This window comes from Channa argus, chromosome 9 (genome assembly GCF_033026475.1).
Source record: "Channa argus isolate prfri chromosome 9, Channa argus male v1.0, whole genome shotgun sequence".
NCBI classification, from domain to species: Eukaryota; Metazoa; Chordata; class Actinopteri; order Anabantiformes; family Channidae; genus Channa; species Channa argus.
In genome coordinates, this window is record NC_090205.1 from 23,876,043 (window position 1) to 23,891,706 (window position 15,664).

A 15,664-nucleotide genomic window follows, 5' to 3' on the forward strand; every position below is an offset into this window, starting at 1 on the left:
GCAATGCTACATTGCTAATAAAACAGCACTGGCTAATGAAGTGATTACCTAATCAGCAGAGAAAGTAAATGCACTATTTTGATAAATGTTCAATCATTTGTCATATTTCAAGCATAAATGCCAAATGTTTTCTTTTTAGTGTGTTTAATTTGAATGTATTTGCCTGGGAAAATTATATGTTTTACTATTTTCTGTCATTTTATACACAAAATAATACATAATCAAAAATATCAACAGATGAATAAGCACAAAAAAAAAAAAATTAGCTGCAGCTCCAAAAGGAGCTATTTGGCTCACACCGTGTCTCCACTAGCTGCTATAGTCCCATACAAAACAAAACAGATCTACAGTTTAATTTGTTCAACACTGTTACCCTGTCATCAGTAAATCACACCACCAAATAGGATGTGTCAGTCCAGGTGGCAGTTTCCTGCTTAGAATTTAATTAGTTTTATGTTCTTGTATTGTGACAGTAGAGACTGTCATCAATTTCTACAGCCCATCTGTTTGATTGCTCTGCCACTTTTTTATTCTGAGATGTTTTTATGCAGATGCATGTTAGGAAAACCTGCTATTGCTGCTTTTTGGGAGCAGCCTTAGTGAGTTTCTGCTGACCTCTCAAATCCACAAGTGTTATTGACCTCGGGATGACAGGAACAAAGAAAATGATCAGATGAATTCCTGAGTTGGAGGAATCACTGCGTCTGACATCGAAGCTCATGCCACGTTTTACATTTAACTTAAATTGCACAGATCCACACATCGAAAATGCACAGCTTAAGGCAGAATCACCATGGGGAACAAGGGGCAGCTTGGTTAATTTTTTTTAGCTTCATGCACAAATTGATGGATGAGACTTTGAGCTTGGTTAGCCTTGTGAAACCACTCCAGTCCTAGCCCAGAATGCACCAGTCAGGAACAAGTGCCATTCTGGCTATCTGTCAGCAGTGCTCTCGGACATATCTTTAGGTGTGTGGAGTACATTTGTCAAATCGGTGCAGAGTGCTGACACTTTCATACAAAGCTTCAGTCTGTGTCCTCACTCTCTTGATAAATAGCATCTTTGTGCTGATTCTCCTGTCTCATTGTATTTAGAAATGTGGAAAGATGTTGAAGGTTGTGCCTTTTTATTGCTGTCACAAGCATGAACCAACTGTCAAAGTAATATTACTAATTGCTGAGTTTAGTAAATGCCTTAAGCGTTAGTGTCAATGTGTTACAGAAGACAAATGGGTTTCTTTTGTAGAGTCAGTACAAGTAAAAAAAAAATCAGTTTGACATGGAGGCAGAGTTGTTTTAAAGTCTTAAGTCCCAAGTTAAATTGACATTAACAAAGCCAAGTCGTTAAAAACTTCATTCAGATTTTATGGTGTTGTTTTGACAATCTATTGCAGTTTGCACCTTTTCCTGTGTTCCTGTGGGAGACATTGTTATTTAGTTTTTCCCAACCTTTGAGGGACTGACACCAGTGTTTATGAAGTCTGATATTGGAACAGGCTCCACACATTAGGCTCAGGAGGCACTGAAGCAGAGCGTGTGGCTTGAACAATTACTGCTGCTCCTGCCAGATGGAGAGCAACATGTTCAAGCACAAAGGTTAATGGCTCCATCTGTTGGAGAATAGCAGAAGTGCTGCTCATGTGTGTATATGTGTGTGTGTGTATGACAGAGCATTTATGTACATGCATTCCTCACAAGAACAAGACATATGAATTTGCAATGTAATCCCCGATGATACCTGTGTACCTAACAATGTTATTAATGTGATTTTTGTTTAGGAAATATTTGTAGATCATGGGCATCAACTTTCTGAATAATAATGTATTATATATAGAATACTGTATGTCTTTCTTGTAATTTGTTGCAATAGCAATCTTTTGTTGTCTTTCCAGTTTCTTGGAAACACAGAGGTTGAAGCCCCAAAAGGAACCGAAGTTGTAAAGGATGCGGTGAGAAAGCTAAAGGTAAAGCCACACCTGTGTTTATGCCTAGAGGAGAGGAGAGCGTTTTTGAGTGACCAGATTGGAATGGAGCCTCTGAGCAAAAAGGGTGGGAGTGAGTGACAAATGCTCCCCTCCCTCATCAGTTACCAGCAAGGTGCCCTTGGAGTTTTTCAGCTCCCAAGTGTGGCTGCCTTTAACTGCTGCATAAGCACAGTAGCATTCAGTCAACCTTTCTTGGGGCTGATGTAAAATTCAATTAAATGGGATATTTATCTGCAATGAAACCTGTTGTTTCAGATCGTTTAACCTTGACAGCATGTATCATTTATCATTTATCATTTTACTTTATATGCCAACACGAAACTTTTACTTAATAAAAACAGACTCTTTATATTCTCCACCACTGGTTCCTTAGCCTGAGTTAATTAGATTATTCAGTCTAAAAGTGCATATTAATGAAGGGAAAGTCCAATACAATCTCTTAATGTTCTGTGACACTGTTAATTGCATTCATGTAAAAACACATGTATTATAGAAATTTGTGAATTAATGTTTAATTAAATCTGCACTGACAGCAATTGATTGAATGACTAAATGTAATTTCAAAGGTGTCAGTAGTGGTGACTACTTCTAACTCTAATGCATTATTGACTCTTCAGTTTCTCTCAGCAACAATTATATTGTCTTTTTCGTCATTAGTTGTTGTATTTATTATTATTATTATTAGTAGTATTTAATACCTTCCATTTATTAATTTTTTTTCACAACAGAATATGCAGCAATGAGTGAGGTAGTTGAATTCAGTGCAGCAGCAAGTGGATAGTGTAGCAGAAATTATGGCACCGTATTTTAATTTTCTTCCTGGCCTTTCTTTCTTTAATGGATCTAAATGGAACATTCTGCATGTCTGAGATAATGACGCAGACTTTCAATAATTTAATGAAGTTATTAGGATTTCTGGTGAAATCAGACAAAACACAGCTCTACAAAATTCTGCGTTTAAAGAAACTCAGATTATAGCTCTTTGTTGTCCTCTGCCTAAAACCTGACTAGTAACCTGAGAACCTTGTTTTCTCAAACCCATACCTCCATTGTTAAGTTTGATCTTGAAAGCATGTTAGAGATCAAGACAGCACGGTTACTCTCCCAGGTACAGTTTTAATTATGTTTCCAAAAACAGGTGCATTAAAAGAAAAGGTGTCACTGGACACTTCATAAAAATGCATCTTCATACATATCAAGATTTAGTGTATCATCATCTTCCACCAAGTGTCATTTCACTCAGATGTATGGTGTCTCCCCAAATGGACTGTATATTCCCCTTTTTAAAGATATGTTTGCCTGTTTTTGGCCTAAACTCAGTGCCAAGTCCTGTTAGCATTTATGCCACTTGACAAGACTTAAGTTGTTTTTTGGCAGTGCTTGAAAGAGTGACGCATTGAATCAATTACAGATTTAATTTCTTCTTGCATCTCCTATAAAACACTTCACTTTAATGATTACATTTTCCCAAACAAATCTCATTGTCTTTTAAGCGTGACATGTGCTCCAGATGTTTTCTTGTTTTAGTGGTTTCTATTAGAGCAACTTTGTCTTTATTATGTGCAAAATGTTACTGTTAAAGTTGCACATATCCTATTTTTACATCACAATTAAATAGAATTTAATCACTCTCAGGTTTGTATTCTGATGTGATGTGAATGACAATTGTCAGCCAACTCAGTTCCCCTCAGCTCTGCAGAGCATTTGAGCTTTTTTAGCTCAATGCTTTGGTTTAATGGTCTGCACCTTTACTGACTTCGTTCAGTTTCAGTGACCTCATTAGCAACAAATATTAGTCAGCATAATTAGTATTGAAATAACAAGTTGCCTGCAAAAAATAAAAAACAAAAAAACTTTTTTCTTTGAAGAATTTTAGCAGGCTGTAGTTATTATTATGTGTGTTATTAGCATGTTTTTGTTATCATAGCATTTATATGTCCTGTTTGCCATTTCTCTCATTGGCAGTTTCAAAGGCACATCAAGAAGTCAGAAGGGCAGAAGATCCCCAAGGTGGAATTGCAGATTTCCATTTATGGTGTGAAAATACTAGATCCTAAAACAAAAGTGAGTAAAATTATTTGAATTGCATTGTGTGGCAGGTGCAATAATATTGTATAAGACACCTGAAATTATAGTGACAACAGCATGTAGAGGAAGACGTGATCCATAGTCAGCATTTATGAAGTCAACAATAAATGGATTGCTTTTGTTTTCCAGGAGGTGCAGCATAACTGTCAGTTACACAGGATATCTTTCTGTGCAGATGACAAAACCGATAAAAGGATATTCACCTTTATTTGCAAAGACTCCGAATCCAACAAACACCTCTGCTATGTGTTTGACAGTGAGAAGTGTGTAAGTGGTCTCTGTTGGCGTATTGTCTTTTTTTATATCTTGTCTTTTATTACATACTGTATGATTCATATTTCAGTGTTTGAAATGCCATCTGTATGAATTGATATTTTACACCCTTTAGTTAACTGTCATTGATCAGTTCAAGTGTAAATAAGATGTAGTGACATTTAGGAAAATATCCGGAGTAAGTCTTTGTTTCTTTCACACGGCAGGCAGAAGAAATAACTCTAACTATCGGCCAGGCCTTTGACTTGGCCTATAAGAAGTTCCTGGAGTCAGGGGGCAAAGACGTGGAAACCAGGAAACAGATTGGAAGCCTACAGAAAAGAGTATCCCTCACTTCTGTTCCATTCAGCTTGTTTAAAGTCCCAGAAAGTTGGACTGACTTTGAAAATGTGTACTGCTGTGCTGACACATTGATATTTTTCTTAATTAATGCAGAGCTTGTTTCTATTGATTGTTTAAAATCGTTCAGTGTGGACAATTAAGCTGTGTTAATAAAACATGTCAGTAATGAATATTAATGCTTAAAAGCTCTGTTGTAGGAGCCTCAGTGTATGATTAAATTAATGTGCCCCAAACTGAAAAAGTGGAGCCATTTCTCTGGTTTTGTTTAAGTTGAGATTTATTAAGATCTTTGTTTGAATCTTATACAGTCACAATTAGGTACAACACCAATTATATGATATTTAAGCACCAGTGTGAGGTCCTTTGAATTTTAAAGTTCCTTTTGCACTAATTTATAAAATTAACATACACTAGATAAACATTATGACATTTACTAAACATTACATAGATGGAATTACATATTTGCACTTAACTTGAAAGATTCAAATAACAAAAAAAAAAAAAAAAAAAAAAAACCTCCAGTTTCAGCTGGATAAGACAGTGTTTAACATGTGGGCCAAAAAAACTGTAACAGGGCAATGAATGTTTTGTCCATAGCACTAACATGATTTCAAACATGTGAAAGAATTCCTACCCTTGGGGTACAGTTTAATCAATAATCAAAAAAATGAAAGGGGGGGGGGGGGGTGGTTCATAGTTGAGGTTTTGATGGCACGCTCACTCGTTCTGGAGTTTATTTGGCATCTACATTACCGTGGCAACTAAAACTGCACTTGATTTGTTTTCATGCAGATTCAAGAACTGGAAGCAGAAAACTCTGAATTAAAGAAACAGCTGCAAGATCTTGAAGAGCAGCTGATGATAGCTCATGTGCCACCAGTAAGGACAACTCGCACAAAAACACAGTACACGCTGTATACATTCAGGTTAGAGCCAAAAAACCGATTCGACATAATAAAGCAAGGCTTTGCAGACGTGACCTTACTCGTGGTCCAACAATAACCCACACCAGAGATCATTGTATGACGACCACTGAACATTTATTGAATTCCAAGTTTCTCAACTTAACTGATAACAGAGTAATTCTACAGTACACGTTTACGTAAAATTTAGTAATTTCACAAATCAATTCCACCGAACAAGGTAAGAAACCGTGTGCCGCCACGGCTACACACTCGACCTTTCACCTCTACCTTGTTGCACTTCCCACTACCTTGTAGTCTGTTCCTTCCATCAGCTCCGATAGCTGAACTGAAATTTCTAATAGCTGTGTCTGTTCTTTCCAAAAGCTGAGCTGAACTACTTCTCATGTAACAAACTTTCTTTATACATTGTTTCTACGGCAACTAGTTAAACAAACTTAAAAGGTAAACTTCAAATGCCGTTATATGACGTCTAGAATGACACAATATCAACAAAAAAGGGAGGAAACCCTGGTTGGGACATAAAACCTTTTCAGAATAGTTGCTTTCTATTCAGCAAATGGTTAATATCTTGTGCAGTATGACTTTCTGATCTTAACCACACCACTTAATACTAGAGCAGCAAAGCCACATCTGTTTATTGCTTTATTGCATGTGAATTATTCTTTAGTCTCAGTTCAAGAACAGTCCCATTTTTCAAATTATACAAATATTTTGTATAATGTAAATAATGTGAGATTCAATGGTTCCACATCAGCTGAAAATACACAACCAAGACCTGAGTTTAGTTATAAAAGTTGCAAAATGTGTTATTGTAATTTTAGGGAAACCTGGGTCTGCTGCTTCTGTGGTTAAATGCACGTCCTCAGACTCAGGTTTGGAGTGACGAAACGTACCTGGAGGCAGTCAGTGGGGGTCTGAGCTGTGTCTAAAGCAAAGCAATTACACATCTGAGTGGTCTGATGAGGAACTTTTAACAGCCTTGTCTGTACTTCACCTACTCTACAATGCTGAATAATACCTTTCCTCTCTGGATGCTTTCTGTCTCAGCCGCTGCACATAAACGCAGCTAATGAAGCATACATGCTGCAGAGGCCCTCCTCTCTCTTCTGGTGTCACAGCATCAAGTCGCTGTCCTGTCTGGAAATCTCCTCCGTCACGCTCACTCCTATGAGCTCACCTGAGTCCAACTTGTCCACCGGGCTACTAACTCCTCCACCTTCCAAACCTGCTCTCCTTCCTCCTAAGCCTACAGAGGGATGCAGCATCCCACGGCCTCGCGTAAACACCCTATGCTTTCTCTTTGTCTCTGCTCTGTGCTTTGCCTGCGTCCCTGTTGTCTCCTGCCTTTATTTTTCCCCCTTCTCTGCAGCTTCTCTTTCAGTTGTTTAAAATAAAAAAGGCTGTGTAGTTAAAAAGTGTAATCTCACTAATCCAAAACTGTTTCCATTTCCGTGACCTTCTGTACAGGCAGGGAGTATTTCCATGAAACCACAGTCCACAGACATTTTCGACATGGTTCCCTTTTCTCCTGGGACACCACTGGTGCCCACACGGGCCAGCAATGGCTGCCCGCCGCCACCACCAACCACATTGCCACCAGATATAAGTGAGTAATACCTTTAACACTTTCTTAGCATAAGATCTAGATGTTTTAAGGAAGTTCTCGACGTTAAGAAGAGTTTATTTGCAAAACGAAGGCGATGAAGCTGTCCAGCCTACACAGTGGTTATCTGGTCTGTGTGTGTGTGTGTGTCTGTGTGTGTGTAGGGAAGGACTTGTTTGGTGCCGAGCCGTTTGATCCATTCACCTGCGGGGCAGCTGACTTTCCCCCAGATATTCAGTCAAAGCTAGATGAGATGCAGGTGAGCTCTGTGTGTCCGATTCCTCCACGTTGTGTATATGTTTTTTACGCATTTTGTTTCTTGCAGAACTGCATGGAAGCTGAGTGCACTGTGAATCCCAGCCATCCTGTCTGTCTTATTATCTGTATCAGCACTTTGAAGATTAAAATAAATTCTTGTTTATGGGAACAAAGGCTTTGTGCATCATAGGCGATGACTCAGCTGAGCTTGACTATAAACTCGCTACGTTCTCTTCATTGGTGGAGACAACTGCCGAGACATTTCTGGACAGTTTGCTCTTAATTGGTCTGTTGTGCAGTGCAAGCAAACTGCACTTTATTCAGATTATTAAAGGTAAAACATACAGTATCACGTTTATTACATTGTGGCACACGAAGCCATAAAACAATTGGATGTCAAACATGATCTTTTTTTATATCCTGGTTTTTATCAGGTTGAGCAAAGTAAGATATGAATGAAGTATCAGTTGTCTTAGAGTATAAATATGATTATGAATATGACAGATATAACGAGCACATATAAAGTGACAGCAAAGGAAAACACAGTTATAATAATATCATATAAGTCTCCATGACTTGAATTGTAATTGCAGACAAATGAGGTTCTCCGTGTTCTTGGGAAAGTTATTGAGTGAAATAAAGAATAAAGGAAAATGTGAGTTAACTGAAACTTAAAACAGTTATGTGCAGTGTAAGCAGTACTTGAATGTTGCAAACAGTTTGACATTCTCCACAAAGTATCAAATTATCAGGGTTTGACTTTTCACTTTAGTAGAAAATATTGACTTCTGAAGCTGAAAACCAGCTGCGATTAGTGTGACCCTGTTTGCAAACTAACTGCTGAGTGGGGCGACTGTGGCGCAGGAGGTAGAGCGGTCGTGTTTGGATCCCCGGCTCTAGTGTCCTGGAACAAGACACTGAACCCCAACGTAGTTGCCCCATTTGTGTGTGTGATTGTGAGTGCGAATGTCTGACATAGAAGCAGTGCAAAGCGCTATACAAGTGCAGACCATTTACCATTTTCACAGTGTGTTACCAGTAGGAGGTGATGTTGCTCAAATCCTTTTTAAAACCAATTTCCTTCAGTTTCTTCCTCCACTTAACGACGATTACCAACTGAATTCTCATCTTGTTCTTCCCACTTGTAGCGTCAGAGATGGTTTGTACTGTTCCCTCTCTCTCTCTGTGCTGTAATTGTGGTTGTGTTTTGGTTGTGCATGCTTTGAAAACTGCTGCATGCTCTCACATTTAACTGTGACAGTGTCATCTGTTATTTCATCTCTCTTCTTCTGCAGCTGATGAGCTGCTCTGGTATATTTAACGAACAACAACAACAGGCTCTGTGTATGAATGGAACTGAACACATTTATTAGATGTAGTTATGTTTATTTTGCTCATAAAAATGTTAGGTGCATCATAAATCACTTAGTACTAACACGTACGCTATCACAGCTCTATCGATGGAGCTGCTACTCCTGGTTGTTTTTTACCTCACTGAAAATCCTTCCTTGACTCTTTGAAGTCATTTTAAGCCCCTTTCACTTCACAGACCTTAGTGATCTATTTGTTATTTTCATGCACTTTTTGTGTCGATGCTTTACATCCTAGCTCCAGTTCGAACAGTGATTTGATGTCTCTAACTGCCATGAATGTGCAACAGTGTCATTTATGCGACAGTCAACAAAGACAATTTGTGAGGAGATAAAACTGACCGATGACCACATATTCACATGCACACATAAGTAAGACCTAAAGGGAAAGTCAGAGTCAGATAAAGTGCTTAAAGTTTTTAAACACGTTTCACCTCTTATCTGAAAGGCTTCATCAGTTCTGACAAAGAGCATGTGTTTGGCATCAGAACTAATGAAGTTTAAACTTAATCTGTTTGTTTTCTCACACTTCAGTGAAAAATTAGATCTCAGTCACATAGGGGCAAGAAGATTAGATTTGTGTGTGTGAACATAGCCTTAGCTGGGCACTAACCTAAATCAATTTGTGTACTAATGAATATTGAAATTCTAAAATAAATTTGTAACCATTTTTATCATTATGCAACTCAACAATTCTAAGATCTTCGTAGATTTGTGAGGCTCTGTTCACATCAGCAGGTGCTTATGGTGAACAGTGAACTCAGTAAGCCCACACCTCCAGTCTGGTTTGACTTGATGTAGCTTGTGTGTACTTTTTCTAACTTAATCAATGTTTGAGTGTTGTGTTCAACACGGACTAATTAGTTGAAATTTAGTTTGGTCAAACTTCGATAAAGACTAGATTCTTTTTCTTGTATAAAGATCCATGCCATGTTGTTTCTGCGGCTTTATGAGCTCATGTAAAGCGCATGACCGAGCATGACCGAGCAGCAGTGCTGTAACCCTCTGTTTAGCATCTCACAGATCATGTCGGTGTGTGTGTGTAGGGTCACTAAATGTCACATCTGTTGCATGGCTTGTCTTCCAGGAGGGGTTCAAAATGGGACTAACCTTAGAGGGCACTGTCTTCTCTCTGGACCCGATAGACAGCCGCTGCTGATGCCAAGAGATGCTCTTTGTGGCTCACTTTCAACTTGTTTGTATGAAGAAGTGCCAAAATTCAAGTCAAGTCAAGATGTCACAGGTTTCATCTTGAGGTTTATATGCATTTGCATTTAGATTGGGTTTTCAGTATTTCAAAGTAAGGTCAGATCCATTATAAAAAAAGAACTATTTTTGTAAAACAAAATAATGTATGGAAGGAGTAGTTTTGAGTACTATTGCTTGCACAGGCAATGAGAGATGTAAATAGTCAAATATGTACACTGTGGCCGAATTTTCCTATCAGACAGTTTGTGTGTAAGCACCATTTAAATTCTGTATTGTTGACACATTCCTGTTTGTATGCCAAACACAAGCTAACATCAAAAATAAATGGAGTCTGTATCATTAACACCTTTTTTCCAGCTTCCCATTAACATCACCTAGCTTATTTTACTCATTATGTAGTTAATTAATACAGCTTGATAGTTTTTGGCTTACTGATTTTCACTTAATGTTCTTAACGTTAGCATTGTTTTTTTACTTTTTTAAAATTTAGTTTGACTTGGAATTCCGGTATTTACTTGTCATTTATTTGCTTTATAGTTTTACTATCATTATTTTCACCTAGTTTTCTTGCACCAGAAGGAAATTTTTTTGGACAGCTTTTGTCCATTCACAGTACCATTAACCATTATTTTACCTTTGGTTGCTTTAACTTTACTGTTACGGTTATTAAAGAAAATCTTACTGCAAAAAAATGCTATTTGATGATTTGGGTTCTGTCTTTTATTATTATTTGTTCATTAATTTTGTTATTGAAATGTTGTCACCTTAGTTCAGATTTTTTAAAATTTTTATTCTAGAACCGTGGCTTTTAGGCATGGCGGTGTTTGATCCTGGATCCACCACTTTTTCCCAAGCTAAAATGTGTCAAACATTTTTATATTTTTATTAATATGTGCAGAAAAAGTGAATGTTGGTGAACCAGGAAAATATTACAACATACTTTGTCAGTGAATATGTTTGCATGCCCATATTAGCATTTAGTTTATATCATTGATGAAGTTTCAGGTTCACTCTGCCATTGTCCAATTTCATCAACTATGTCTAAAGTCATTTTGTGGTCAGGCATCAGATTTTCTTAAATCCATTATAGATGTTTGGTCTTTTGGCTTTAAGATCTCACATTCACTTCAGACTGAATTATTCTACTAGAAGTTACCAAAGGACCAAATGAACTCTTCTCAAAGAAGAACAGGCAGAGAAGTATTTTCAATATTTATTTTCAAAGGATAAATCTGCTTCCAATGTGGAAAGCCTCCTCTTCCTCCTTATTTCTGCCTCGGGGCTGTTAGCAGGCAGTCAGCTTTGCACAATTTTTACAAATCTGTAATAAATATGCTCAAATAAGAACCAAATGGTCACAATATTATTACTTAAATGCACATTCATAAAACTTAAAACAAACAGCTTACATTAGAAACAACTGCGTAACTATATGTCAAGTACATTTGTTTTTAAACTACAAAAATATTGTCTAAAATGAGTCTGTGTGCAAAATAATAAACTTCTAAGACCTGACTCCACCTGAATCAATATGACAAGAGCTTGGGGGGGATTAACAAGCTTTTCGTTTAATTGTTGCATAGCAAGAAATACAAAGCAAACAGGCATTCACAGCCATCTTTTTTCTGTGAAACTGATTTCAAGAGCATATAAATCCAAGATACTGCAAAGGGGGAACTGACATGCATAAAAATATTCTGTGCTACCTTTTACTGTACAATACTGAAATTGAATAAAAGAAAAACTGTTACAAATCACCACACATCACTCACATGACACGTCAGTCATCTCTCCATCATTGACAGAAAGATCTTTATTGGCATATCCAAACCCTGCACTGTACCACCTTGCCGGGACAAGGATCGCACTACTTACAAAACAGCACCTGTGAGAAAAGATTTACACGTAGCGTCATCGTTTTCTCACTTTTCGGTGACGAGGTAGCTAACACCGAGGAATTGACAGCCTTTACGTGTCCTAATGTTTTACGGTCTTAAATAATCGGACACAGACACTGGTTCATTAAAACTGTCTTGAGAAATTAGCTGTGCTGGTGAAACGTCACCAGCTGTATCATTTTCCTCAATAGCACCACAATGTTGTTTGATATTTAAACATTTAAAATAAAACCGACAAATCTAGAAAGATTAGTAGTAATGGGTAGTTTGATGTAGGTTCAGTGGGTTTTTTCTGGGCCTATAAACAGCAGTTATAATTCCCATTGTTATATTCATAAATCATTGGCAGTGTTCTGTGAAATAAAATTAAAGGGAGGATCTTTGGAACAAACTCCACCGGAATAAGCATTGAAATGCATGAAGCTTTAAGTCAAACAATACACAAGAAGACAGAAATGATTCCGATTTTCTACCAAATTTTATGTCAATTTCAAACCTTTGTCTAACTTACAAATCGTCGATGTCTTTAACTGGGTCGAAAGGCACAATAAATATCTTGCCACAGGGCCAGAATAGTTCTCAGTACTCGTATGTACAACGTGGCTGATCGTATCAGCTGTCAGTTCAACAGTCTCAGGGTTCTCCTCCACTCATCCCTGCTGACGATTCTACAAGAAGCACACAGGCCCGATATCGATGCCAAACTCTTGACCTGGACCACCAATGTCCACAGGGGCAATATCCACAATAGGAAGTCTTGCTGTTTTCTGTGTCCTGTACTCAAAGACTGTCTTGCCCCAGTTGCCATTTGCTTGCTGTGAAGAAAAGACAAACACTAAAATTAGTTTCCTTAATGCAGAATACTGCTTCTCAAAAACTACTTTTTTAAACTAGTTCCATGTTTCTGCAGTTGACCATCAGCAGTGATGGTGGCAGACAAAAAATTCAATTCTGACTGATTTCTTTGCACTGTAACCTGAAACACTAACTTTTAATATTTTCATAATAGGTAAGAGATGAATTAGTCCTATTCCTTTTGTTCAAAGACTTCGTGGCTATCCATGAACTGCTCGATGTGTTTCTTAACATCAAAATACACACGCCCCAAACAAATGTTACAATAATCCATTACCAGCTCTAAGAATGTATACTACAGTCCCCTGTAATGCCTTTATCTATCTTTATATTTTTTTAAATAACTTCTTTTTTTTTAATTATAACATTCCAAATAATGACCTTTTGTAAATAATTCAGTCTTTAGTCGAGTATCAGTTAATGGACTACCTCATGGTTGGTTCTGTTGCCTCACAATCAGCGATTCATGCATATGTAAATATGACCCACAAGAGAAAAATCTAAACTCACTGAGCAGGAGTCCTCCACCACTGTGTATCTGAAGCGGTTGTTTCCTTCGGCTTTGAGCTCCAGGTCATTGGTGCCTTTGAGGATTACAGCCTTCTTAAAGTTGCCTGTCTTTTCGTCCTTATAGCCCACAGAGTTCTTGCAGTGGTAGGTGATGGTCTGGGAGGCCTCTTTGGAGAGGAGGCGGATGAAGGTCATCTGGACTGTCACAGAGTTTGCCGTCTGGTCTTTGTTGCCATAAGTGAACTAGAAATACAAATAAAGCAGGTTATTACAGAGTTAACTCACTGTCTCAAAAGATCAAGAAACACCTTTCTCACTACGGTGTTCTTGACACCAGATGCTGCTCACATGTGTTCCGCTGTTGATGTCGGCTCCAAACCACACAGGTTTGTTTGTGGAAGAGCTCCACCACGCTTTACGAGGTATGCTGGATGGGTTGGCAGAGATGCACGTCTCTCCTGTGTCCATGTTGCAGAGCACTTTGATGGCATCCTCTGCACTGCCTTGGTTTGGATCCACCCAGTACTCACCTACACAACAAAATGATCCGGACATGGTGGAACTATTAAACACGTAGCAAGTGACTTTTTTTGAAATCTGCTGTGACAACAAAAGTCACGGTAATCAACATTCTTTAAACCGTTTCTCCACACATACAGGCCTCTCACTGCGGTGCTAAATCTTCACATATAATACTGACTCCCACCAACACTCACCACTCTTCTTCAGAGGGTAGCACCTCTTCAGGTCATCACAGGTCCTGGCTGGATGCTTCCTGCTGCCATCTGGGCTCTTCATGCTGTCGATCTGGCTGCTGAGGGCCTTCAGCGTGGCGTGGATGCCGGGGTCAACAGGAACTATGGTTGATGAGTTGCTGTTGGGTAGAGCCTCGTCTTCGCTGAACTCAGGAGGGGGAGGAGGACCAGAGTCATAATCCTGAGGCCCTCCAAAAAGGTCATCCATAGCAGCCATAGGAGGTCCTGGGGGACCTGGAAGGCCTGGAGGTCCAGGCTCTCCTGGAGGGCCCTGTGGATTTAAGGAATAGCAGGGTTCAGAGTATTTATCTATATCTGTATTTTGTGTGTTTTCATTCTCTGGTTGAACTTGTCTCCATTGTAAAACACAGACTCACAATTTTTGATTTTGCTTTATTCAATTTGCTGCAGTCTTTCATTAGTTCCACATATAGAACAGACAGACAGAACCCCCTTTTTGTTCTGTATAATGAGACAATACCTCTGGTCCAATTTCGCCACTGATTCCACGAGTTCCAGGGGGTCCCATTGGCCCCGGCTGTCCAACGTATCCTTCCTTTCCAGGAGGTCCAATAGGTCCAGGAGGGCCCTGAATAATAATTAAGTAAAGGGTTGTTAGCCTTTTGCGTCAAAATTGGCAGCTTGATTTCAAAATTAAGCCACATTTTTCTCCTAAATAGATGGAACTGTAACATTTACCCTGGTTCCGCTTGGTCCAACAATTCCTGGGGCTCCTTGCTCACCTGTTGTACCCTAAGGAGAAATTAATCTTCGTTAGTTTCTTAGGTTTACCTAGGTTTAGATGGCTAATACCAAGTGGAGCTACACTTCTTCTTAAACAGTTTTTTTTTCACTATTGGTCATTTTTAAAATTAAAGGGACTATGTTACACAAAAGTCAGAAACTTTCCAGTTTGAGAGAACTTACTAAGTTTAAAATGTATTTTTAAAAACTCTTCAAGCAAAAATCTTAATGTTATCAAAAAGGAGGAGAAAGTCTTTAGTTAGTTTTTCCCCTTTCTTATGCTGAAGTAGATCAGCTGAGAATTGATTAATTAAAATAATTATTGCCTGGTTATTTAAAAAGTCTTAATGAATATTAGAGGTTTTTCCAACAGCATCAATAGAACACTTGCTGATATTTTTGGTGATAAATGAAAAACGCAAAACTTTGCTCTGTGTACTGCTCCTTCTGGTTACTTTAACAGTCTACACGAAAAGATGTCCAAAAAAAACACAAAAAAACTTAGACATATCCAGTTGTGGCATGTGATTTATATTTCTACACATGATCTTTCCATTCATGTGCACAAATTTAAAAAGTGCAATTATATGGAGGAAAGTTGTTGTTAATCTGCAGACTAAAGATGAGCTAAAGCAAGTGACTGACCCACTTTCCTTTTGCATGATTGCTATGTAGTGTATGTTCCTACTCCAATGAGCAGATACACATTTCTGTCTTTTAGTAACAAAACTGAAAAGGGAATGTTTATGAGCTTCCTGTTTTTGCATGTTCGTTGGCAAAAGTGAATGTATCCAGTGACACATCCAGTGACACCTCCTGACCCAGCACACTGGTGATGTCAGGAAGTG

The 15,664-nt window shown here is 38.3% G+C and overlaps 2 protein-coding genes across 11 annotated transcripts in view; one reads left to right on the forward strand and one right to left on the reverse strand.

Moving 5' to 3' along the window:
* The window catches only part of gulp1a (GULP PTB domain containing engulfment adaptor 1a), a 78,659-nt gene extending 68,466 nt beyond the window's left edge, over window positions 1–10,193 (forward strand). For 7 of the 9 annotated variants that reach the window (XM_067514791.1, XM_067514792.1, XM_067514788.1 and 4 more), the window contains 9 exons: window positions 1,893–1,964; window positions 3,951–4,049; window positions 4,203–4,340; window positions 4,553–4,669; window positions 5,481–5,567; window positions 6,662–6,892; window positions 7,082–7,220; window positions 7,382–7,476; window positions 9,933–10,193. In XM_067514791.1, coding sequence (XP_067370892.1) covers window positions 1,893–1,964; window positions 3,951–4,049; window positions 4,203–4,340; window positions 4,553–4,669; window positions 5,481–5,567; window positions 6,662–6,892; window positions 7,082–7,220; window positions 7,382–7,476; window positions 9,933–10,004 — 1,050 coding nt within the window. In that variant the 3' untranslated portion in view covers window positions 10,005–10,193. Of the gene's footprint in view, window positions 1–1,892; window positions 1,965–3,950; window positions 4,050–4,202; window positions 4,341–4,552; window positions 4,670–5,480; window positions 5,568–6,661; window positions 6,893–7,081; window positions 7,229–7,381; window positions 7,477–9,932 lie in introns of those variants that run through there. The other 2 variants (XM_067514790.1, XM_067514787.1) reach the window with 2 other exon arrangements.
* A 1,636-nt stretch (window positions 10,194–11,829) lies between these two features.
* col5a2a (collagen, type V, alpha 2a) overlaps window positions 11,830–15,664 on the reverse strand; it is a 36,678-nt gene continuing 32,843 nt past the window's right edge. For both annotated transcript variants that reach the window (XM_067514781.1, XM_067514782.1), the window contains exons 49-54: window positions 14,772–14,825; window positions 14,554–14,661; window positions 14,034–14,343; window positions 13,666–13,847; window positions 13,318–13,560; window positions 11,830–12,767 (exon numbers count right to left, since the gene is read on the reverse strand). In XM_067514781.1, the coding sequence (XP_067370882.1) occupies window positions 12,621–12,767; window positions 13,318–13,560; window positions 13,666–13,847; window positions 14,034–14,343; window positions 14,554–14,661; window positions 14,772–14,825 (1,044 nt within the window). In that variant the 3' untranslated portion in view covers window positions 11,830–12,620. The remainder of the gene's footprint in view (window positions 12,768–13,317; window positions 13,561–13,665; window positions 13,848–14,033; window positions 14,344–14,553; window positions 14,662–14,771; window positions 14,826–15,664) is intronic.